This window comes from Muscardinus avellanarius, assembly GCF_963383645.1.
Source record: "Muscardinus avellanarius genome assembly, chromosome: 12".
Classification (NCBI taxonomy): domain Eukaryota; kingdom Metazoa; phylum Chordata; class Mammalia; order Rodentia; family Gliridae; genus Muscardinus; species Muscardinus avellanarius.
This window is the reverse complement of record NC_137798.1, coordinates 57,753,433-57,779,434: the sequence shown is the minus strand read 5'-3', so window position 1 is coordinate 57,779,434 and position 26,002 is coordinate 57,753,433. Positions and strand designations below refer to the sequence as shown.

General features: G+C 39.7%; 1 protein-coding gene across 1 annotated transcript in view; it reads left to right on the top strand.

Annotated features, from left to right (window-relative positions):
- Positions 1–9,463, top strand: part of TXNDC16 (thioredoxin domain containing 16) — a gene marked incomplete at both ends in the record, with an annotated part of 88,861 nt that extends 79,398 nt beyond the window's left edge. The window contains 3 exons of the mRNA XM_080707827.1: positions 253–413; positions 1,387–1,577; positions 9,198–9,463. Coding sequence (XP_080563953.1) covers positions 253–413; positions 1,387–1,577; positions 9,198–9,463 — 618 coding nt within the window. The remainder of the gene's footprint in view (positions 1–252; positions 414–1,386; positions 1,578–9,197) is intronic.
- Between the last annotated feature and the right edge of the window lie 16,539 nt (positions 9,464–26,002).

Genomic DNA, 26,002 nt, shown 5'->3' with positions numbered 1-26,002 from the left:
AGTACTGGGATTACAGGCAAGCACCCATGTACCTGGGCTAGCAATTTTATTCTGAAGATATTTCATTATTAAGATGATGTAGGATTGGATAAGAACTGGAGATTCATAGGTAGCAATATGGTACAGTCTCTATTTAAAAGAAAGTGTGTTTGAAAAAATTTATTTATGAACTGAAATTGCATTAATTATTTGAATGTATTATATTTCAATCTATGATCGCCCCCATGATTTTTGGTCTTTCTATTTTAACAGCCAGAAATCACTGTGGAAAATCTTCCCACTTACTTAAGACTTCAGAAACCATTGCTTATTTTGTTCAGTGATGGCAGCATAAATCCTCAGTATAGAAAAGTAATATTAACACTCACAAAACAGAAACACTTGGATTTTCTTACTCCTTGCTGGTTAAATCTGTAAGTATATTTTAACTTTTTAGATGTAAGAAATAAAATAAATATAACTATTATTAGATTTTCATTAGGAAATGAAACTCCAAAATTTGGAGTTAATATACTGGGACCAAATATGTCATCATGATATTTTAGTAACAAAATCCCCTCAGACAGAGTCCAAGATGTCCTGCTTTAGATTGAATTTTGTCCTATGAATAATTTATTAATGAATGACATTTTATTTTAGAAGTAATTGATGTTTATTGAAAAAATCTGGCAAGTATAAAAAAGTAAGCATTGTAATATTTTGGCCTTTTCCTTCAGTTCCTTTTTCATTGTTTCTATATTTTTATAGTTCAGACAATAATGTTGTAGAAAGATTTCAGGCCATCCATCAGCAGTATTCCCTGGCGTGTTTGCTAGATGTGTGCCTTGTGTTACATTAAATGCTATGAATACAGCATTTATGTTTGTATCCCACTATGATGTATGAATACAGTGTACCAATAAAAAATAAATTTAAAAAAATTTAAAGATAGCAAAAAATAAATAAATAAATAAAATTAAATCAATTCTTTTTTTTTTTTTTCCTGAGCAAAGGCATGGTTTTACTTGGAAAGGGAGTAGCAATAAAAAGAAGCATCTGTAATTTTCTACTAATGTAGCCTTTTGAGCTGACATGTGATCAGATACTTGGCTAACCTTCGGAAGGAACCTATTGTTTGTGTGAAACCTAAATTGATAAGTCTTCAAGCTATTTGTGCTTTTCATGAAAACTCACTGGCTGCCTTTTTAATCTCCTGCAAGAATGTCCCACGTTAAAAAGAAACTTTAAAAATGTGATAAAAAATAACATAGTCATAGACCATAGGCTTTAGAATGTCTTTATATAAACTTACTGGCATGAAACCAGTTAAAATTTAACATCCTATATACTACTTTTTTTTGTTGTTAATAGAAAACTACTAATATGTTGAATTGTTCCCTCTTATAGAAAGAATACTCCTGTGGGGAAAGGAATCTTGCAGGCATATTTTCGGCGTCTGCCTCTCCTTCCTATTCTTGTTTTGGTGAATCTGCATTCCGATGGCCGAGTATTTGTATTCCCTTCTGACCAGTCTGTCACTGAACAAAGCCTTGTACTGTGGCTTAAAAAATTAGAAGCAGGACTAGAAAATCATATCAGTAAGTTCTTCTTTTCTTTATTTTATTCTATATATTTTAAACTTTATTTATAGCTAATGAGTACTAGAATGAGTTGAAATTAATGCTTATAAGTATTAAATGTTAATGTGCTGATAACATTATCCCTGGGTCAGTTTCTGATTGTGAGGCCTAAAGTACAAGGCCTCAGCTGTGGGCAATTGGCTCATCTCAACAGAGCACTGACTAAAACCTATTTTTTCTTGAATTTTAATTCATTGAGTCCATGTTGCTTCTGTACATCACCAGTATCTTCAAACATAAGGGTTTTGTCTGCTTTAAAAAAAAATACAGTAAAAGCACTGACTTATCAAAGCATAAGTCCTTCATGCTATTATTATCAAACTTAAAGTTGCAGCCAGGCATGGTGGTGCATGCCTCTAATCCCAGCATTTGGGAGGCTGAGACAGGAAGATTGTAGTACATGGACAGCTTCAGCTACCTAGTGAAACCCTTGGCAACTCAGTGAGACCCTGTTTAAAAATAAAGAATAAAAAATAGCCGGGCGTGGTGGCACAGGCTTGTAATCCTCGCGCTTGGGAGGCAGAGACAGGAGGATCGCGCAGGTTCGAAGTCAGCCGCGCTTGCTTTAGAGACCCTGTTTCCAAAATAAAAAGTATAAAATAGGTCTGGGAGTGTAGCCCGAAGGTATAGAAGGGCTTCCAGGAACCCCAGTACCACCAAAAAATAAAAAAATAAAAAATAAAAAATAGGGCTGGGATGTAGCTTGGAGGTAGAATGCCCTGGGTTCCATCTCCAGTACTGCAAAAAAAAAAAAAAAAAAGACCAACAACCAAAACTTAAAGTTGCAGATTTCAGTATAACAGTTTATTTTTCTATAAGCAAATAAGTGGTTTTAAAGAAAATGAGATCATTTTGTGAATATTCCATAATTATTTTCTAAAGCTCTTGTTCCAAGTATTTTATTTTTATTTTTTTTAATTTAATATATTTTTATTGATGCATTGTAGTCAAACACCTCAGTGGAATACAACTTGTGAGGATATACAAGGACACATCATCCAATTAGCCTTTATCCAATCTCTATTCCATTCCCTCTCCCTCCCTCGATCTCATGCTTGATTTAGTGATTGACTTTGATATATTTGTTTAAGTACATCGTGTGCTTTAAAGAGATTCCATCTTCCCCCATTTCATTCCCTCTAATAGGTCACCTTAATTGCTCCTCCATAGGGCCCTTTCTTCAACTAGACTTCCTCCTATTACCCATTTCTTCCTAGTTTTTGTATATTGGGAAAGCATCTGATTTTTTATTTTCTGTGATATTTCTCTGTGCATGCTGCATTGCAGGCTCTGATCCCACTCTCGAAGGCCCCAGTACCAGCCTCGCCACTCAGCAGGCTCAATCCCAGCCTCGGTGGCCCCAGCACTGGTCTTGCTTTATGGCAGGCTCTGATCCCGGCCTCGCTGGGCCCGGAACTGGCCTTGACTCCTGGCAGACTTTGATCCTGGCCTCGGTGGCTCCAGCACCAGCCTTGCCTCATGGTAGGCTCTGATCCCGGCCTCCGAGGCCCTAGCACCGGCCTTGCCTTAAGGCAGGCTCCTATCCTGGCCTTGCTGGCTCCAGCAATGGCCTCACCACATGGCAGGCTCCAATACTTGCTTTGGAAGCCCCAGCACCGTCTTTGCCTCACAGCAGGCTTTGATCCTGGCTTTGCTGGCCCCGGCACTGGCCCAACCCCTCGGCAGGCTCCAATCCTGGCCTTGCTAGCCCTGGCACCAGCTCAACCCCTCGGCAGGCTCCGATCCCAGCCTCGGAGGCCCTATCACCGGCCTTGCCTCATGGCAGGCACCAATCCAAAGGTAGAATGCTACTGCTGCACATGCTCAGAAATTCTGGACATGCTCTGTGGGAAAAGTGTTTGGAAGAGAACTGTGATGTTGGTGGCTGTGGCAGTGGCGGCCAGTATTTGGGAGAGGCAGAGATCTGATCCAGTTCCACCTGGATCTTTTGAAGAAATCTCCCCAAAGGTAGAATGCTACCGCCGCACAAGTTTGGGAATTTGGAACAACATGCTGTGTGAAAAAGGTGCTCAGAAGAGAACCGAGATGGCAGTTGATGCAGCAGCGGTGGCCAGTATTTGGGAGAGGCAAAGATCCAATCCTATCCACCTTATAATTTTAAAGAAATCTCCCCAAAGGTAGACTGCTGCTGCCTCACATGCCTGGGAATTCTGGAAAACATGCTATGTGGGAAAGGTGTTCAGGAGAGAACCAAGATGGCAGTGGTGGCTGCAGTGGTAGTGATGACCAGTATTTGGGGGGGCAGACAGATCCAGTCCAATCTACCCTAAACTTTTGAGAAAATCTCCCTAAAAGTAGACTGTTTTTGCCAGACATGCTCGGGAATTCTGGACAACATGCTAAGTGGTAAAAGGGTTTGGGGTGTATCAGAGGGAGCCCTGCATAACTGGGTTGGGCTGCCATGCTGCGTGTTCTGGGAAACATTCGTCCTCATGGCACTCGCACTCCTCTGCGCAGCACGGGAGGCCAGGGTGCATGTGGAGCAGCAGAGTCTGGTCTCTGAAGTGAAGCTGTGGACCTCTGACTTTGGAGGAGAGACAAAATTCATTGTCACTAGGTATTCAGGGTCCCAGCTTTTGCAAAAGACATGTAATGATTTCTCGTATTAAAAAAAAAAATGGAAGAATGCCAGTTGTGGTGGTGCACACTTGTAATTCCCATGCTTGGGAGGTGGAGAAAGGAGGATTGGCAGGTTCAAAGCTAGCCTCACTGGCTTAAGAGACCCTGTTTTCAAATAAAAATATTTTAAAAAAATAGGTCTTGTGGAGTGTAGCCCAGAGATAGAAGGGCTTCCAGGAACCCTAGTACCACCAAAAAAAAAAAAAAAAAAAAAAAGGAAGAAAAAAGGGAACATATGTAGACAACCTGCTCACAGTGACAGAGACCAGAGCCCACTGTACAGCAAGGCTGGTGCTGGGGCCAGTGAGGCCAAGATCAGAGCTTGCCATGTGTGAGGCCAGTGCTAGGGCCAGCGAGGCTGGGATAGGAGCTTGCCTTAAGACAAGGCTGATGGCACCGCTAGTGAGGCCAGGATTGGAGCCTGCCATGAGGCAAGGCCTATGCTAGGGCTAGCGAGGCCAGAATTGGAGCCTGCTGTGGGGTGAGGCTCGTGCCAGGGCCAGCGAGGCCGGGATCAGAGCCTGCCATGAGGCAAGGCCAGTGTTGGGGTCTATGAGGCCAGGATTCGTGCCTGCCATGAGGCAAGGCCGGTGATGTTTTAAGTATTTAAAAAAAAACACATGTATCTCACTGGGTGTGGTGATGCATGCTTGTAATTCCCTGCTCTTGGGAGGCGGAGACAGGAGGATCGCGCAGGTTTGAAGCCAGCCTCTCTGGCTTACGAGACACTGTTTCCAAATAAAATATTAAAAAATAGGCCTGGGAGTGTAGCCTGGAGGTAGAAGGCCCCTGGGTTCCATCCCCAGTACCACACACACACAAATGTATCTCAAGCTGAAATTATCAGTTTCTCCCAAACAACTCCAGAGTTTTGGATGTTGTCATTATATTCTTTCATCCCCATCCTCCAATTTAAAAACTGAGACAGAGAGGTTAAGGTAACTTGTCAAAAGTTATTCAACTAGCCAGGTGTGGTGGCACAGTACTTGGGAGGCTGAGACAGGAGGATCACAGGTTCACAGCCAGCCTCAGCTACCTAGTGAGGCCCTTGCAACTTAGTGAGACCCTGTTTCAAAATAAAGAATAAAAAATAGGGCTGGGGCTGTAGCTTGGAGGTAGAACGCTCCTGGGTTCAATCCCCAGTACCTCAAAAAGAAAAAAAAAGCCGGGCGTGGTGGCGCACGCTTGTAATCCCCGCGCTTGGGAGGCACAGACAGGAGGATCGCGCAGGTTCGAAGCCAGCCGCGCGTGCTGGCTTAGGAGACCCTGTTTCCAAGTAAAAATGTAAAAATAGGTATGGGAGTGTAGCCCGGAGGTAGAAGGGCTTCCAGGAACCCCAGTACCACCAAAAAAAAAAAAAAAAAAAAGTTATTCAACTAACAAGTACCGAATGAAACAAATCCAGAGAGACCCTACTCTTAACCAAATTGCCTACTGTAGCAAATGTATAATTTCACATTTTTTATTGAACCACCAAGTAACCATATAATTAAAATAATCTGTGTAAGTCACCAATATTGTCAGAGGATAATTAAGTTTGCAGTAATTTTATCTAAATTTCATAGTTATTCTTCTTTTAATTTTTTTATCAGTGCATTGTAGTCATACATCTTAATGGGATAAAAGATGGTGGAGACATACACACACACATCATCTCATCCAATTAGCCCTTACCCAATTCTCGCCCCATTTCCTCCTCTTCCCTCCTTCCCATGCTTGGCTTAGTGATTGACTTTGATATGTTTGTTTAAGTACATCATGTGGTTTAGAGAGTTTCCCTCCCCCCCTCCCATTCCCTCAGTTAGGTCACCTCATTTACTCATCTATTGAATCTCCTTCTTCATCTAGAGTTCCTTCTGTTATCCATTTCTCCCTAGCTTTTGCATATTAGGAAAAACATCCAATTTCTTATTTTTGGTGACTGACTAATCTCACTTAGCATGATGTCCTCCAGTTCCATCCATTTCCCTTTAAATGATGTAATTGTGTTTTTCTTTATGGCTGAGTAAAATTCCATTGTGTACATATCCCACAGTCTTGTAATCCATTCATGTGTTGATAAACATCTTGGCTGGTTCCATAGTTTGCCAATGGTGAATTGTGCAGTGAACATAGATACATATCCATCCTCTGATAGACCCAGGTTGATCCCATTATCTGTGCTATCATGAATAGTGCTGCAGGCATGAGAGTGCAACTCTCTTTGACCTGCTGATTTCAATTCTTTTGAATATACACCCATAGTGGAATTGCTGGATCACATACTAGTTTTGTTTCTAATCTTTCTAAGAACCCCCATTTAATCTTTGTAAGAACTTCTATTTTCCGTAATGGCCATACTAATTGACATTCCCACCCACAAGTTACAAGTGTTTATTTTCTCTGTGTCTTCTCCAATACTTACCTTTTGGATTTTGATAAAATATATTCTTAGAAGTATGAGGTGAATCCAGGTGTGGTGGCACATGCTTGTAATCCCAGCGCTTGGGAGGCTGAGACAAGAGGATCGCACAGGTTCAAAGCCAGCCTCAGCTACTTAGTGAGGCTCTCAGCAACTTAAGTGAGATCCTGTTTCCAAATAAAAAGTATTTTTAAAAAGATAGGTCTGGGAGTATAGCCCGGAGATAGAAAAGCCTCTGGTTCCACCCCCAGTACCACACACACACACACACACACACACACACACACACACACACACACACATACACAAAAAAAAATATGAGGTGATTGTAGCTTTAATTTACATTTCCCTGATTATTAGTGATGTTGTAAACCTTTTTATATGTCTGTAAAGACCTTTAGTATCTTCCTTGGAAAACTGCAGGTCCTTTGCCCAGTTTTAAATTGGGTTATCTGTTTTCTTTCTGTTGAACTGTTTGAGTTCCCTATATATTTTGGATATCCATCCTCGTGAGATGTATGGTTTGCAAATGTTTCTTCCCATTCTGTTGTTTCCTTCACTGAGCAGAAGCTTTATAGTTTGGTAAAAAGCATCCCATTTGTCTCTTCTTGTTTTTGTTGCTTGTGTTTCTGAAGTCATATCCTAGAGATATTTGCCAAGACCATTGTCAGGAAGCTTTTCTCCATGTTTCCTTCTGGTAGTTTTAAGTTTTTTGTTTGTTTTGTTTTTGTTTCTCAGTACTGGGGATGGAACCCAAGGACATTCTACCTCTGAGCTATACCCCAGCCTGATTTTTTATTCTTTATTTTGAAACAGGGTCTCACAAATCAACAAATTAAGAGAACCGCAATCCTCCTATCTCAGCCAACCAAATGCTGGAATTACAAGCATGTGCCAATTGTAAGTTTCTAATCTGTTTTGAGTTGATTTTTGTAGATGGGGTGAGATAAATATCTAATTTCTTCTTCTGCCTGTGGATATTGTTTTTCCCAGCACCTTTATGGAAGAGACCTTCCTTTTCCCGTTGCATGTTCTTGGCACATTTGTTGAAGATAAGTTGACAGTAAATATGTGGATTTGTTTCTAGTCTTTCTGTCCTATTCCATTGTGTGGTACTGGGGTTCCTGGAAAACCTTCTACGTCCGGGCTACACTCCCAGACCCATTTTTTTACTTTCTTATTTGGAAACAGGATCTCTTAAGCCAGCATGGCTGGCTTTGAACCTGCGTGATCCTCCTGCCTCCACCTCCCAAGCGCGGGATTACAAGCGTGTACCACCACACCCGGCAACCTAGATCATTATATTGAGCAAACAGTATATAAAAAAATCTCTTAAGGTACTATGTAAGGATTTTATTAGATTCAAGGTCTATGTTAAAATAATGTTTTGACACTGTTCTGTGACAGAATCCTGAAATAAGGTATATGTGTATGGATATTTATAAAATATATATGTATATGTATACATATAAGTATACACACATAGTTCTGGTTTACATACTCCAGTTCAGTATTATGTGTAGTGTGAATTTGCCATTATGTATAATGGAATTACAAGGTGTGTAGCACCATAGCTTGCTACAATTATTTTTATAAAATGAACTTTTCATGAAGTGTTGAAAGAATATTATTAATAAAAAGCTTCAAGCTGGACATAGTGGCATATACCTTGTAATTACAGTAATTGGGAGCCTGAATCAGGAAGATTGCAAGCTCAAGGCTTGGTTCAGCTACTTAATGAGACCCTGTTAAAAAATTTAAAAAAAGACTGGGGGTATAGCTTAGAGGTAGAATGTCCCTGGATTAAATCTCCAATATAAAAAAAAAAATGCTATAAGATATAAGGAAGCACTTGTATAAATAACAAAATAATAAATAAATGTATATGTTATAGAATTTGTTTCTGGAATGATACATAAGAAATATTCTTTGGAGATTTGAGACAAGTAGGGAGGATAGTAGGAGACTTTTTATTTTAACTTGTACTGTGTGTGTTCAATTTTATTACTCATTGCTATTTTTTAAAACCCCAACAAGGGTCAACCAGAATAAAATGATGGACCTTGCTTTTCCTTGTAAATATTTATCTTTTTGTAGAAAATAATGGGATATAAATGTAATGTAAAACATGAAAACAGCTAGAAATTACAAATTTATCATATTTCTTACTGACAGTGACATTAAAAATATAAGCAAAACTAGTAAAGCATTTACTCCTACAGATATATTTTTCAAAATAAAACATTTTCTAGTATTTTCTTTTTTCTTATTGCGGGTCTGGGGATGGAATCCAGAGGCATTCGACCTCCGAGCTACACCCCCTGCCCAATTTTTTATTCTTTATTTGAAAAAGGGTCTCACCGAGTTGCAGAAGGCCTCACTAAGTAGCTGAGGCTGTTTGCGAACCGCGATCCTCCGGTCTCAGCCTCCCAGATGCTGGGATTACAAGTGTGCGCCACCACGCCCGGCTTATTTTCTAGTATTTTCATTTGATGATTTTGTTGATGTTAACCACTAGCCTTGGTTGTTTCTTTCAGCAATTTTATCTGCTGAGGAATGGAAACCTCCTCTTCCAGCTTATGATTTTCTGAGTATGATGGATGCTGAGACATCTCCACAACCCGCTAGGAAAGATCCCGAGCATCTAAAACAAACAGATGCACAGGAGAGTCCTATGGAGCAGCGCGAAGATAAATCAACAGTGAGGAAAGAGCCAGTGGAAACACTGAGAATAAAGCACTGGAATAGAAGCAATTGGTTGAAAGAAACAGAGAAATCACTCAGGCACGATAAGGAGTTATAATGCTAAAAAGTGACCTTTATAATTTCATACATCCTGTCCAAAGTCTTTTTGGCTTACTTGAGAGACTTAAGAGTTTATTTATTAAAAAATAATACAGCCGGGTGTGGTGGCGCATGCTTGTAATCCCAGCATTTGGGAGGTTGGGGCCCTTTGCAACTCAGGGAGACCTTGTTTCAAAATACAGAATAAACAACAGGGCTGGGGCTGTAGCTTGGAGATAGAATGCCCCTGGGTTCATTCCCCAGTACTGAAAAAAAAAAAGAATAATACTAAATCACATCACATCAAGTTTTTAGACCAGTTCCATCTAATAGAATTATAATGCAAATCACATATAGGAAAATTTTCAGTAGCTACTTTTTTTTTTTTTTTTTTTGGTGGTACTGGAGTTCCTGGAAGCCCTTCTACCTCCGGGCTATACTCCCAGACCTATTTCATATTTTTAAACCAGCACGGCTGACTTCGAACCTATGTGATCCTCCTGTCTCTGACTCCTAAGCGCGGGAATTACAAGCGTGCGCCACCATGCCCGGCCAGTAGCTACTTTAAAAAAAAAAAAAAAAAGTTAGAAATGACCAAGGCACACTCTTGTAATCCCAGTACTTGGGAGGCTGAGACAGGAGGATCACAGGTTCAAAGCCAGCCTTGGCAACTTAGCAAGGCTCTGTGCATCCTAGTAAGAACCTGTTTCCAAATAAGAAATAAAATCAGGCTAGAGGTGTAGCCTGGATCCCCTGTACCCCCCCAAAAAAAACAAAGTAAAAACTGAGCAGGTAAAATTTATTTTAAAAATGGATTTTTTGTGTGTGGGGGGGGGGTCTGGGGATGAAACCCAGGGGCATTGACCTCCGAGCTACACCCCCTGCCCTGTTTTTTATTCTTTATTTTGAAATGGTCTCACTAAGTTGCAGAGGGCCTCACTAAGTAGCTGAGGCTGTCTGCGAACTGCGATCCTCCAGTCTCAGCCTCCCAAATGCTGGGATTACAAAGCGTGAGCAACCACGCCCAGCTAAAAATGGATTTTATAGCCAGGTCTGGTGATGTACGTCTGTAACCTTCAGTCCTTAAGAGGCTGAAACAGGAAGATCTTAGTCTCAAGTCCAGCCTCACAATCATTCAAAACACAAACAACAACAGATGCTGGCGAGGATGTGGAGAAGTGGGAACTCTAAGACATTGTTGGTGGATTGCAAATTAGTGCAACCACTTTGGGAAAGAGTATAGAGAATCCTCAGAAGAATGGAACAAATCTACCATTTGATCCAGCAATACCACTTCTGGGTTTCTACCCAAAAGATAGGAAACCAAACTACCAAACTAATGCATGTGTATCTCTGTTCATAGCTGCACAATTCACCATAGCCAAACTATGGAACCAGCCAAGATGTCCATTAACAGATGAATGGATTACAGAACTGTGGGATATGTACACAATGGAATTTTATTCAGCCATTAAAAAGAACTCAATTACACCATTTTCAGGGAAATGGATGGAACTGGAGGACATTATGCTAAGTGAGATTAGTCAGTCACAAAAAATAAGAAATCAGATGCTTTCCCTAATATGTGAGAATTAGGGAGAAATGGGTCATAGGAGGAACTCTAGATGAAAAGGGAAATCCTATAGAGGAGCAAACAAGGCAACCTAAAGGAGGAGAAAGGAGGGGGGGGAGAGGAAAATCTCTAAAACACACAATTTACTTAAACATATCGAAGTCAACCACTAAGCCAAGCAAGGCAGGGAGGGACGGGGAGGGAATGGGGTGGAAATTGGGTAGGGGTTAAATCAGTGATGTGTACATGTATGTACACACAAGTTTTTTTTACCCCAATATGATGTATGAATATAATGCACCAATAAAAAATAAAGACCAGCCTCAGCAAGTTAGACTCTCACTTTCATTAACCTAGTGAGACCCTGTTTCAAATTAAGAGAGCTGTGGTATAACTTAGAGGTAGAATACCCCTGGGTTCAATCCCGAGTACCACACACACATAAAAGTATTTCACTCATACAAAGATCCCAAGAAGTTTGATTAATATACAAATTATTGAGAATACTTACTTTCTTTTTTTAATACCAAGTCTTCAAACTGCGTTGCATATTTTACACTCCCATTTTTCACTGTGCAGTAGCATATTTCAAGTGCCTATCAGCCATATGTGGTACATGATTATTGTATTTGGACAGCTCAATTCTAGACTAAAACTAGTATAATTAATTTAAACTTAGTTCTAGCCATGATCTATTTTTTACTTAAAATGTAACCGTGATTTCACAGTGGAGTCATAGAGCTAGCAGTTACATTTTTTTTTTTTTATTGTAGTCATGATGCATTTCTCAACCAGGGGGCAGTTTTACTTCCAGAGGACACCTGACAATGGCAAAAGCCAGTTTTGTTGTCTCCATTAGGGATGCTGCTGTCATGTAGTGGGCAGAGGCCAGGGCTGGTGCTGTACACCCTACCTTGCACAGCACTCCTCTAGTCCCCAAGAGAATTACCCTGCCCAGAGTGCCAGCAGTGCCAGTGCCAGGCTCGAATATCTCCATGTTAGACCTAACTGTGGCAGAGTGATGGGTTCTCCATATTTTCTGGGTCTGTTCAGTTACCATGTTTGAAAATTCTTATATATTAAGGATATATTAGATGGTCTTACCTGATTGTTATCTGGACACAACCTTATCTTACAAACTTGTTGTTTTAATTGATGCACTATAATCGTACATCGTGAAGTTCAAGTGAAAAAGGTGTACATGCTCACAGAGCTCATGGGACCCTCCCCCAGTTTCCACCCCATTCCCTCTCCCTTTCTCCCATCCCGTGCATGACATAGTGATTGACTTTGATAAACTTGTGTGTGTACACGTCCACTGAAGTGTTTCCCTCTAACTCTTCCACTCCCCTCCTCCTCCCTCAGTTAGGTCCCCCCTCACTACACGAGTTTTTTTTTTTTTTTTTTTTTTTTCAAAAAATGTTGATATAGAAACTGGGCATGTTGGCACCTGCTTGTAATCCCAGCATTTGGGGGGGCTGAGAAAGAATCGTGGTTCGAGGACAGACTCAGCTACTTAATGAGGCCCTTTGCAACTCAGTGAAAGTGAAATCCTGTTTTAAAACAAAGAATAAAAAATAGGGGGCTGGGAGTGTAGCTTGGAGGTAGAATGCACCTGGATTTCATCCCCATTACCGCAAAAAAAAAAAAAAAAAGTGTAAAAGTAACCCTGCAGAAGGACTCATAGTAGTATATACTTTTTATAGGAGTCTTAAAACTTACTCTGATTTCTGTATATTATATTGCTAAATATCAAACTGGAATGGAATGAAATGTTGTGTTCTCAGAAAAAGAGAAGTTCCCTTACCTGAGCCATGTCTGAAATCTGCCTTTAAACAAATCATTTGGTCTCTCTGGATCATAGGGCCTCTTCTTTATAATAAAGATGACTTAAAATATTAGAGTTTTTATTCAAAATTATTTACTTTAGACTGATTTGTTTGCAGGAGTTTTGTTATCACCCTGTAAATTTTTGAAGTATTTGTTGAGAACCTACTATGTGGTACTCTATTGTATTTCTCTTTGTGAGATCTACTGGGGTGTCTCATTTTTAAACTTTTCTCTACATATGGCTTAACTGGTACAACAGTTTCATAACTGGAATTTTGTAGATAAATTTCAAGACATCCATATATTTGTTAGCTGATCTTAGCATTCTATCCTTGATGTTTTCTTATAGCATGGAGTATCATTATTCATTTAATTCATTCTCTTCTTTCTAATATGATGGGTACCAAGAGTGATATCTCATATTGTTTGTAGTCATAAAAATCATGAACTTAATAATTTGAAATGCTAATTAACTATATGCATTAATACTCACTTTATAATTTTAAATAAAGTGTCTGAATTTCAGGATACCTTGAAAAATGTTCTTTGGCCTTTATTATGCCCTCTCTCGGGCTGCTTACATTGTATCATATGGGTTTCTTTGCTTCTAATTAGCAGAAATTCAACTTTGGGTGACTTAGGCAGAATAGGAATGTTGGGTAATTCATGGAGTTAGAAGAAAAATCAAAACAGACTGAAAAGTTTTTCTGGGATCTATATAGCAGGAACCAATAGCTCAGTGTTGAATCAGCTCTAGCTGGTATTCTACCTTATATGATTCAGGCAAGTCCCAGGAGTCCCTTGGTTAGGAGAAGACTAGGCTCTTATCAGCAGACCTAATGAGACTTTTACAGAAGAAGTAAACCTCACACAAGAATTCTAAATTCTGTTCACCAGGAAAAAAAGCATACCCCTCTCAAGATACCACTTACTTCTTTTTTTTTTTTTTTTTTTTTTTTTTTTGTAGGTCTGGGGATGGAACCCAGGGGCATTTGACCTCTGAGCTATACCCCCTGCCCAATTTTTTATTCTTTATTTTAAAACAGTGTCTCACTGAGTTGTGAAGGGCCTCACTAAGTAGCTGAGGCTGTCCGGGAACCACGATCCTCTGGTCTCAGCCTCCCAAATGCTGGGATTACAAGGTTACAAGCATGCGCCACCACGCCCGGCTAAGATACCACTTTTTTTTTTTTTTTTTTTTTTTTTTTTTGGTGGTACTGGGGTTCCTGGAAGCCCTTCTACCTCTGGGATACACTCCCACGGGCTACACTCCCAGACCTATTTTTTAACTTTTTATTTGGAAACAGGGTCTCTTAAGCCAGCGTGGCTGGCTCCAAACCAGCGCGATCCTCCTGTCTGCGCCTCCCAAGCGCAGTGATTACAAGCGTGTGCCACCGCCCGGCTACCACTTACTTCTGACCTTTGTCTTTTTAGGATCTTTTTGCCACACCTTTCACCCACTTTTGAGGACTCTAGAAACCCTCTCTACCTCAAATGGTTTTCATTGTCCTATATGCTCTCCTGGTGCACATGTACATTCTTTATAATATCTCTCATGAGTCAGATTCGCCCCCCCTCTCCTGAGCACCTATGCTAAAAGGTAAGTATCCTTGGTCCCTTGCCTTTAGTCCTTGTGATGAAACATTCTGTGGGCTGTTTATCAAAATTCTTGGAGTTCATCATTCAAGCCTATTTCTTTTAAACCTAAATATATGTGTGGGCTGAACAACATGAGTTTGCATACTGGTGTTTATCTTTGGTAGTAAAAAGTAATCAAATAGGTACAACTTGAAACTTGTACTTCTACCTTAGGTGTAGGAAGCTTTACATACATGCCTTTTGGTCTAGAGGGAAATAGCTTTATTATACTGGACAGTAATCACTAATATCTTTTAGAGGGAGATGATATCTTTATGTTCCCAGGTCATTCCATATGCAGATATCCTTGAAAAGGTTAGTGCAGAACACAGGAATGCAGAGTCCCACTTGCATATAGGGTAGGCATGTGGAAGACCCATGAAAATTGTCTTCTGATAGAAATTATTAAAATGTTTAAGAATTCTCTAAAGGCCAGTTGTGTATAAGATACTAATTGAGAACAGATGAAGGTGGCTCCCATCCATTGACTCAGGATCTCCTTTACACGGGCCTCTGCAGGGTGCTGGTGAGAGTGATGGGGGCTGCGGAGGAACAGACCCCTCTGACACAGGGAAGAAGCAGGTGCTTGGTCAGAGGTCTGGGTGACCAGCATGAAGCACTCCCCGTTTCCTCAGACCTTTCTCTTGTATAAAGCAGGAGCCACTTGCTGCTGGGGGAGAGTAAACAAACCTTCCTGTCCCAGTAGTCTGAGCAAAGATCCAGTGCTTTTGGAGGAGGCATAAAAGCAAAAATCTTTTGCCCCTGGGAAGGGCAGAAAATCTGGTGGGCCCGTCTGTCTCACTGCACTGATACTAGGCAGAGATATTCTAGGAGCAGCGCAGAAAATCTCTTCTATTCAAGAACTTCAAAGTTTGGTGTATTGTATTAACAGATTGTGATAATACAGTGATGGCTATATTGAGGGCAGTGATACAGAATAATTACGATTTGAGGGCTGCATATTTAAATGGAGTAGTTTAAGGTTTGTCCTCTCTAATGAGATGATATTTAAGCTAAGGCCTGAAGGATGAGATAGCCAACCACCCTAGGTCAAAAGAAAAAGCATTCACGACAGAGAATGCTTTCTAGATAGAGACTCAGGAAGGAACTTGGCCAATGTGGTGTCTAATGGGCAAGGGCAACAGTAAAGAGAGAAAGCCAGGAAGAGGCAAAATGGTGTACGGTTTGGAATTAGGGATGCTAAGATATTTGAATATTATTTTAAGTGGATCAAGAAATAGAGGAGCATTTTAATAAGATGTAAAATGTTAAAAGAATTTTCTGACTGTCATAAAGTATTGCCATAGAGAAGAAAACAGGGTAGACTTGAGCTGTATTTTGGATGTTTAACCTGTAGACCTTGCCTGTAGGATTGGACATAAGGAGGAATCACACAAGCCTTTTGAAAGTTTCTGATATTGGTAACTGAAAGAATTCAGGGCTGTTTACGGAAATGGAAAATAAGGAAGATGGGGCAGTGCTGAGGGTGGACAGAAAATCTAAAGTTCCATTTGGTTCATAAAAAAAAGTTATGATATGGCTCTCGAGTATCCCTCCAAGAGATCATGCATTGAAAGCATGGTCCCTAATGCAGCAAGGTTTAGGTGGGGCGTGGCCTGGGGGACCATCTCTGTCTGTGGTCCCCTTCTCAGAATTTTTCTGTCTTTCTACTTCCTGGCTGCCAGGAGATGAGCAGCTTTCCTTCTACAGACCCTGCCATTGCTGCCATGGTGTCTGCACTGGAACTAGCCAACCATGGCCTGAACCTCTGAGACCATGAACCAGATAAACCTTTCCTCCTGTAAGTTGTTCTTGTCAGGTATTTTGGTCACAGCAACAAAAAAGCTGCTAACACAAAACCCTGTTTGATTTCAAGTGGACACTTGGATACTTAAATATGGAGAGTACTGGAGAGATTTTATTCATTGACTGTACAAATATTGAATATTATCTGCTGAAACATGTTTGATAGTATGAATAAAACAGCCCCTTCATGGAACTTGCCATTCTAGTACACATGAGATAAGAAATAAGTAAATATTCAGGTGATGATAACTGTTATGAATAAAAATAAAAGGTGATAGAGAATAGTATGGGAGAGATATTTTTTAAAATACTGTTAAGGAAGATCTCGCTGATAAGATACTTAAGAACGAAAAAAGAGGTAAAGGAATAAGGTTAGGGTTATTGGTAATCAACTCCCTTACTGAAAACAATTTGAAATGGTGACTTAAAAAGGCTTTCTTAGCCGGGCGCCACCTACGCACACTTGTAATCCCTGGGCTTGGGAGGCAGAGACAGTAAGATCACGCAGGTTCTGAAGCCAGCCGCGCTGGCGTAAGAGACCCTGTTTCAAAAATATAAAATAGGTCTGGGAGTGTAGCCCAGAGGTAGAAGGGATTCCAGGAACCCCAGTACCACCAAAAAAATGTTTTTTCTTAAAAGGATCAAGGGTTAAAAAGAGACCAAAAATTACCAGCCTGCAAGCAGGAAACTAGAAAAATAAAGGAAGCACATTAGATACTTTCCCCTAAAAACATTTGTTCATATGAACAAGCTTAGCTATTTATATTCTAGTAAGTTATTTTGTTCTCTTTTACTCAAACGGAAACAAAACCAAAACTCAACAACATAAAAAATTTGCATGCATTGCCAGGCTGAAGAATTTTAATTTTTTTAATTATCATTTTAAAATGAAGCCAGATGTGCTGGTACATGCCTGTAATCCTAGTACTTGGGAGGCTGAGACAGGAGGATCACAGGTTCGAGATCAGACTCAGCAATTTACTGAGACCCTGTTTCTAAGCAAAAAATAAAATAGGGTTGACAGTATATCCTGGAGGTAGAGGACCCCTGGGTCCACCCCCAGTACCACAAAAGTAAATAAATACAACCAAGAAAGTTTTATAGGTTCTTGTAGCTGTTACATGTACAACAATCTGTCTTTAGTAATGAATGACTAAAAAAAATCCAGTCTAGCATCCAGTTGTTTAAATAAACTTCTAGTTTAAAATTAAAAACACAAAGCCGGGTATGATGGCAAATGCTTGTAATCCTAGTACTTGGGAGGCTGAAATAGGAGGATAACAGGTTCACAGCTAACGTCAGCTACTTAGTGAGGTATTCTACAATTTAGTGAGACCCTGTTTCAAAGTTAAAAAAAAAATAGGGATAAGAGTGTAGCTCGGAGGTAGAATGCCTCCAAGTTCAAACCCCAGGACTACAAAAAAAAAAAAAAATCATGTTTCTGTAGTCATCAAGTGTGTCCCTTGTACTAAAGATGACAAAGGAGAAGTTTTTGTCTGGGTGAAATATTAACATCTTCCTGGGAGCAAGTAAACCTCTTTGGACTCCCACCTCCGTGAGGCACCTGTAATGATGTTTCCACATCCACTTGGCCAAAACTGGTTCAGCCTGCCTAAGAGGTGCTAGAGGAGTTTATCTGTGCCTCTCACTCTAACTCTGGGGACCCAGGGTTCACCCAGGGTGGAAGTTGGACTCCATCGGGCTATGCCTTCTAGTAAAGGTGAAAAAAAAGAAAAAAGAAAAACATCTTTGCCTTAGGATCTTTTATGGGTGCATTATAGTCTCGCATAATGTAGTTCATAGTGATGGTGACATATGTGCACAGCACGTGGTGGGCTTTCGCCAGGCTCCCTCCCTACCAACCCCTTCCCCATACAGAACATTGAGATTGGCATTGGTATTCTCACGTATCTACATAAAGTCAGTGGAAGTGATTCCTTCACTGATCCTCCCTCTCCCTGTTCCCCTTCCTTAGACCACCTTCAGGCTCCATTGGAGTCTCTCTTCCATTATCTGAAGTCCCTCTGGAATGCCAATCACTCCCTACCTTCTGCATATATGAGAAAACATAGGACCCCTCCACTTTCTGTGACTGGCTGATCTTACTTAACAAAATGTTCTCCGGGTCCATCCATTTTCCTGCAAGTGACATAATTTTGTTTTTTTATTATTGAGAGGAATTCCATTATGCGTATAACCCATAATTTTGTAATTCATTCATCTGTTGATAGATACCTAGGCTGGTTCCATAATTTGGCTATTATGAATTATGCTGCTTATAAGCATGGATATGCATATATTACTAAAATATTCTGATTTCAGTCCCTTTGGAAAGATAGGAGTGGTATAGCTGGATCATATGGTGGATCCATTCTCAATTTTCTGAGGAATCTCCACACTGATCTCTAAAGCAGCTGTGCTAATTTGCAATCCCACCAACAGTGTATAAGAGTACCTATTTCCCGATACAGAGCGGGAAGATGGCGGCCGAGAAAAGCGGGGCTTAAGAGTCCCGCTAACAACCAATCTCCATTACCACAAAAAGAGCGCCTTTCATAGCCAGAAAACACCATCACCAGAAAAACAAAAAAACCACCAGGCTCCAGAGAGAAAGCGGACTGAGAACAGAGCTCAGGGCCACAGAGGAGACACACGCGCCCGAGGACGCGGCAGTAGCGCCATACTGCCGGCGGCAGCGGCGAACTCAGCGGACGGCTACAGCAAGCCGAGGTGAGCCGATGCGGAACAGCCAGGCGGGATCTTTCGGCGCAGACAGCATTTAAAGCTCCCAGTGGCTGAGCTCAGCACACGCTGCAGGGATTCAGAGTGGAAATCAAAACCAGAGAAGAAAAAATACGCCAGCCTCATGGCCGAGGGCGTGGCAGAGGCGCCATATTGCCACCGGCGGCGGCAGCAGCAGTGAATTCACCGAGTCCAGTACAGCTACATCTACGTACTCAAGAACAGTAAGTCAAATTGTGGGCCACAGAGGAGAAATCCCAGTATTGTGCCTCGTGGGACTTGACCCAGTGAGGGATTGGTGGTGGCAGAGATATCACACCATAGGAGAGCGTGCAACCTGGCACCCCCCATAGTTTAAAGCAGCCTCTATCGATTCCCTGGGTCGGAGACTCTGTGATACAACCCAGTAAAGGAGTAGTAGGGTCTGAGATAATACAGACTCGAGATCCAGAGCACCTTAAGTGAAGCCATAGTGACCCAAGGGAAGAACCCAGAGAAGGCACAAACCTCCGAAATCATGGGAAAGAGGAATAACACTGAAGTAATGAATGTGCACAACCCCACAACATCAGAACCTGATAAAACAGAAAATCAGAGATTTCTAGAAGATCAAATCAGGAAAATAACTGTAGAAATAATAGAGGTGCTTCGAAAAGAACTCAGAGAGAGCCAAAAAGAGATAAAGGATGCAATTAATGAAGTAAAGGCCTCAATTCAAAGCACAAACAACCGATTAGACCACATGGAGAACAGAATCTCGCTCTTAAAAGATGAGCAATCCAAAAATGAATGCATAGTTTCTAATCTAGAAAAAGATATCCAACAGCAGGAATCTGACATTGAAGAAATATGGGCCCATCTTAAGAGAGCTAACCTAAGAATAATTGGAATAGAGGAGGGAAAAGAAAGTGATACCAAAGGGATCAACAATCTCTTCAAGGAAGTAATAGCAGAAAATTTTCCAAATATAGAGCAAGAGGTTGATACACAGATCCAGGAAACTTATAGAACTCCCTTTAGACAGGATCCGAGAAGAGGATCCCCACGCCACATAATTGTCAAAATGACCAATGTGGAAGCCAAGCAGAGAATCTTAAAGGCAACAAAAACAAAGGGCCAAGTGACATTCAGAGGCAAATCAATTAGAATCACTCCAGACTTCCCAAACCAAGTCATGAGAGCCAGAAGGGCTTGGAGTAACATATTCCAAACTCTGAAAGAAAACAACTTCCAGCCAAAAATTTCCTATCCAGCAAAACTTTCTATCAAATTAGATGGAGAAATAAGAAGCTTCCATGACAAACAGAAACTGAAGGAATTTATGTCTTCAAAACCAGCGCTAGAGAAAATACTCAAAGAGATTAACTACAAAGAAGAAATAGGTAACACTCACCAGAACCAGAGAAAAAAGAGTTTCCATCCAACAGACAACTAAGATTGGTTATCTGTGGAGATTCATTATTTATGTTAGTCTTTTACCTATCTCTAAATGGTATTGTTTGCCTTTATTGTTGTTAATTTTTAGGATTTCTAGTTGGAATATTAATATACCTTCAGATATAGCATTTGGAAATATTTTATCCAATTCTATTAGTAACTTTTAACTCTGTTTACATTGTCTTTGGATATACAATATTTTCTTTTATTTTTTAGGGAGTTTGTATATTCTTCTGTTGCCTGTGCCATTGAAATCATATCCAAGAAATCACTGCCAATTTCAATGTTGTGAGGTTTTATGACCCAGATTTTCTCCTAAAAGTTTATAGTCTTAAGATTTATATTTAGGTCTTTTATCTATTTTGAGTTAATACTTGTATGTGGGATTAGGTAAGGGTCCAATTTTATTCTTTTCCATGTAATTATTATTTTTCAACAATATTTAGTTAAAAGATTATTATTTCCACCACCAAATCTTCGTGGAAACCTTGTCAAAAATAACTTGACAATATAGGGAAGAAGTTAGCTCTAGGCTTGTATTTAACTCCAATGGTCTATATATCTGCCTTTAGAACAGTACTACACTGTTTCAATTATTGTAGCTTTATATGGTTTGAAATCAGAAAATATACATCTTCTAGCTTTGTTTTTGCTTCGAGATTGTTTTGGGTATCTAGAGTCCATATTCCATATCAGGATAGATTTTTTTCTGAAAAATAAATATATGATAGTTTCACCTAAAAAAAAGAAAAAAATATTCTCTGGTAAGAAAGAAAGCAAAAAGAAATATTGAAATGTTATCTTTAAGACATCAAAAGCTTGGTATCAGACAAATGAAACTGTTATGTGAGATTATCATTTTTAATTTTGGATAAATTGCTATAATACTAGATGTCAACCACTAAGCCAAGCATGGGAGGGAGGGATGGGGAGAGAATGGGGTGGGGATCGGGTGGGGGCTGACTGGGCGATGTGTGCATGTATGTCTACAAAAGTTTGTATCCCACTATGATGTATGAATACAGTGCACCAATAAAATAAAATTAAAAAAAAAGAAAAAAAAAAAAGGACATACAGAAACTTTCTGTATGATCTTTGCAACTTTACAGTAAGTCTAAGTGAATAAAGTTAACAAATCAAATTTAAAAAAAAAAAAAAAAAAAAAAAAAAAAAAAAAAAGAGTACCTATTTCCCCATACCCTTACCAGCATTTATTGTCAGGAAGATGTTTTGATGTTAAATAAGAAAAAGAAAACAAGGGAAACCATCTGTGAGAACCTGGAACTATATCTAGCCCTTGAGATTTACAATTTTCAGGCCAAATTGACATAACCCATTTGGTCAAAAAGGAAACTCAAGTGATAAATTTAAAATAGTAAATGCATCCTTTCTATGGAAAGCCACAATTATCGTAGGCCTTAAAGTATTGCCTACGATATCTCTTTTAAGGACTATCATGTACACTTAGTCAAAATTTGGCAAACACATGGAGAAACCAGGCATTCTGTGAAAAAATAAATCAGTGAATACTTCACATATTAAAATTACTAGACACAAAAAATTATGCTTATATAGTTCAACAAATAAAAGTCAAGCTTGGCCAGGCATGGTGGCACACACTTGTAATCCCAGCATTTGGGAGGCTAAGACAGGAGGATGGCGGTTCGTAGACAGCCTCAGCTATTTAGTAAGGCCCTTTGCAACTCAGTGAAACCCTGTTTCAAAAAAAAAAAAAAAAAATAGGGCTGGGGATGTAGCTCGAAGGTAGAATGTTCCTGGGTTCCATCCCCAGTACCGAAGAAAAAAAAATGTCAAGCTTGGACATATCTCCTGAAAAATAGGCAACTATAAAAAGCAATAGAGCTGATTTGAAAAGTAACCAAATAGAATTTTTAGAAATTAAAAGTATAGCTAAAATTGAACATTGAAAGTAGACAGCTGAGAAGATAAAAGTAACTAGATAAAATATCATAAAAGTTATTCAAAATGTACCACAGAAAGACAAAATGATGATGTATTAGGGTTCTCCAGAAGAACAGAATCAGAGAGAGAGAGAGAGAGAGAGAGAGAGAGAGAGAGAGAGAGAGAGTGTGTGTGTGTGTGTGTGTGTGTGTGTGTGTGTATGTGTTTACTGGGGATTGAACCCAAAGGCATTCTACCTCTGAGCTACCCCGCTACCCCTTTTTTGTTTTTTATTTTGAAACAGATTCTCACTAAGTTGCCAAGGGTCTCACTAAATTGCTGAAGCTGGTCTCAAACTTGTGATTCTCCTTTCTCAGCCTCCTAAGTACTGGGATTATAGTATCGTGTCAGGCTTCTAAAAGAATTCTTCTAAAAGAATTTTTTTAAAGGCTTATTTTAACAAATTGCATAATTAAGACCTACTACCATAAATGTTAGAACATCAATCAACTCTTAAGTGGGAGAGATGTTTAAATTATCTCTGCTTATTCAATAATTCAATACCAGGCCACAGTAGTTTATTTTACACATTATATTTTAATTTTAATGCAGAAATATTATGAATAAAAGACTATTTATTTATTTATTATCATTTATTATTATTTATTATCATTTTACTAAATAGATGTAAAGGAAATTCAAGTTAATTCCACATGTACCACTAATAAGCAATGCTGACAAGTTTCTCGGGAGGCTGAGACTGGAGGACTGTGAATTCCAGGTCAGCCTGGGTACTTAGCAGGATCTGTAACAAGAAAACTCAGCAACATGATGCCCAGATTTTTATTGCAGGCTCAGGCTTTCACTCCTCGCTCTGTAGCTCTACATCTCTAAATATTATTTTGATATTGATTTCTAGACTAATTACCCTTTGGTCAGAGAGCATGTTGTATATGATTTTAATCCTTTAACGACTATTGAGACTTTGTTTTATAGCCCAGTATGTGTCAACTTATATAAATGTTTTGCATATGCTTGAAAAGAATGTGTATTTTGTAGTCAGTGGATGAAGTTAGGTCAAGCTTATTAATGACTTTGTTTAAATCTTTGACAACTACTTTTTTTCTTGGCTCTATTCATTTAGGTACTTAAAATATCTAATGTGAAGATGAATTTGTCTAGTACTAATTTTTGCTTTCTACATTTTTATACTATATAGTTAGGTGATTACAAAACTTACAGGTATTATAACTTACTGTTATATTGAGACTATCTTTAATAATGCCTTTTTACTTAATGCCTATCATATCTGATGTCAAGGCTTATATGATCAGCTTTCTTAAAATTTCAGAATATCTTTTTTTCTATTATTTTACTTTTCACCTTCCAAGTTTAGCAGATAGCTCTCATAAACATCATATAATTGAGTTTATCATGTCAGACAAGCTTTTTTTGTGTGTGTGTGGGTTTGGGAACAGAACCCAGGAGCATTTGACCTCCGAGCTACACCCCCTGCCCTATTTTTTATTCTTTATTTTGAAACCGGGTCTCACTGAGTTGCAGAGGGCCTCACTAAGTAGCTGAGGCTGTCCACGAACTACGCTCCTCTGGTCTCAGCCTCCTGAATGCTGGGATTACAAGCGTGCACCACGACACCTGGCTCAGATAAGCTTTTAACTGGAATAATTGGTTCGTGTGCATGTATTCACTGACATTTCAGACTCAGTTGCCTACTTAATCTGTGCCATCTATTTCATCTGTTCCTTCCTTCTGCGAACCGTGATCCTCCAGTCTCCGCCTCCCGAATGCTGGGATTGCAAGCGTGCGCCACCAAACCTGGCAATTTTTTTTTTTTAATTTTGAAACAAGGTCTCTCAAAGTTTCTTTGTGCTGGCCTCAAACCTGAGATTGCTCTGTCTCCGTCTCACAAGTACTGGGATTACAGGCCTGTGCCACCATGCACAGTTTAGGATGACATGCATAGATTACTATGCACTCTACTATTTAAGCCTCAACACTATCTAGTAAGCAGTATGTTTATTTATGAAGAAAGTGAATTGTAAGATTTTAAATAACTTTACAATATCACATGGCCAATTACCGGTAGTCAGGACTGAAAGATTTTTCTGTCTGGTTTTCCTTGTCCATTCTCTGACAAGTATGCTATACTGGTTATATCTTCCAGATGTTTTGGGATATGAAGGTATTCTCAGTTCTGCTTACCAAACATAAGAATTCCTTGGAACCACCTCTTCATTAGACTGTATTTAGAGAAACATAGCTCGCCTCTCCCAGATTTTAAGTATATTTAGAATCAAGAAAGATCCTAGCTCCTCATGTCTAAATAGGGCCTTAATTGCTGTTCACACTTGTCAAGCCATCTAGGGCTGGGATGTCCTTGGAGTCCTATCCTGGTAATTTTGGGAAGTGGCTGAAATGCATTTACCACTCTCAGTACAAAACACTAGACATTTAGGATGAGCTTTATGGCATCAAGAATAGGGTAGCTGGTTATGTTGTATCTCTAACAAGAAATTAAGTTTAATGTGAGGAAAATCAATTCTTCAAAAGCAGGCCTTCCTAACTAAAAAAAAAATTTACATAAGAAACAGAAAATCCAGACTGCATTTAATGTCAAAGGAAATAAGTGCTTTACTTGACTAAAAAGGCTGACATGAAATCTTGCCCGTTCTGTCAGGAGGGCTATCTGCAATATTTCACTAGACTCCAGGTTCTGCATCTGTTTTTCTATGGCTCTTGAGGCCTATGTAAGACTTGACCCAAGGTATCCAAACTAGATCTTGGGTAGGCTTCCATTAAATATTTCTCTGAGCTATACTCCAGCCTTTTTGTTATTGATACAATTTTTGAAACAGGGTCTCACTAAGTTGCCGAGTCTTGCTAAGTTTCTGAGGCTGTTCTCAAACCTGTGCTCTTTCTGTGTCAGTCTCCCAAGTACAGAGGTTACAAGTATGTGCCACCATGCCTGACCCATATGGAATGGGGGTAGACTCTTCACAGCTAAATTTATTTATTTATTTATTTATTTATTTATTTATTTATTTATTTATTTATTGGTGGTACTGGGGTTCCTGGAAACCCTTCTACCTCTGGGTTACACTCCCAGACCTATTTTATATTTTTTTGTTTGGAAACAGGGTCTCTTAAGCCAGCAAGGCTGGCTTTGAACCTGCGTGATTCTCCTGTCCCCACCTCCCAAGCACGGGGATTACAAGCATGTACCACCATGCCTGGCCTCTACAGCTGAATTTTAAAAAAATTAACATACTTAGCTGGGCATGGTGGCGATCGCTTGTAGTCCCCATCCTTGGGAGGCAGAGACAGGAGTATCACGCAGGTTCAAAGCCAGCACACTGGTTTAAGAGACCCTCTTTCCAAATAAAAAAGTATAAAAATAGGTCTGGGAGTGTAGCCCGAAGGAGAAGGGTTTCCAGAAACCCCAGTACCACCAAAAAAAAAAAAAAAAAAATTAACATACTTATACCCAGAGTGTCTTCGTTTGGCTGAAAACAATACCCTCTTTGTGTCCCAGAATGTAGTGCTTCAGAGCACCATTCTGTACTGAGTAGTGGTCCACTAGATGTCCTGCGAGAGCTACCTCCCTCACAG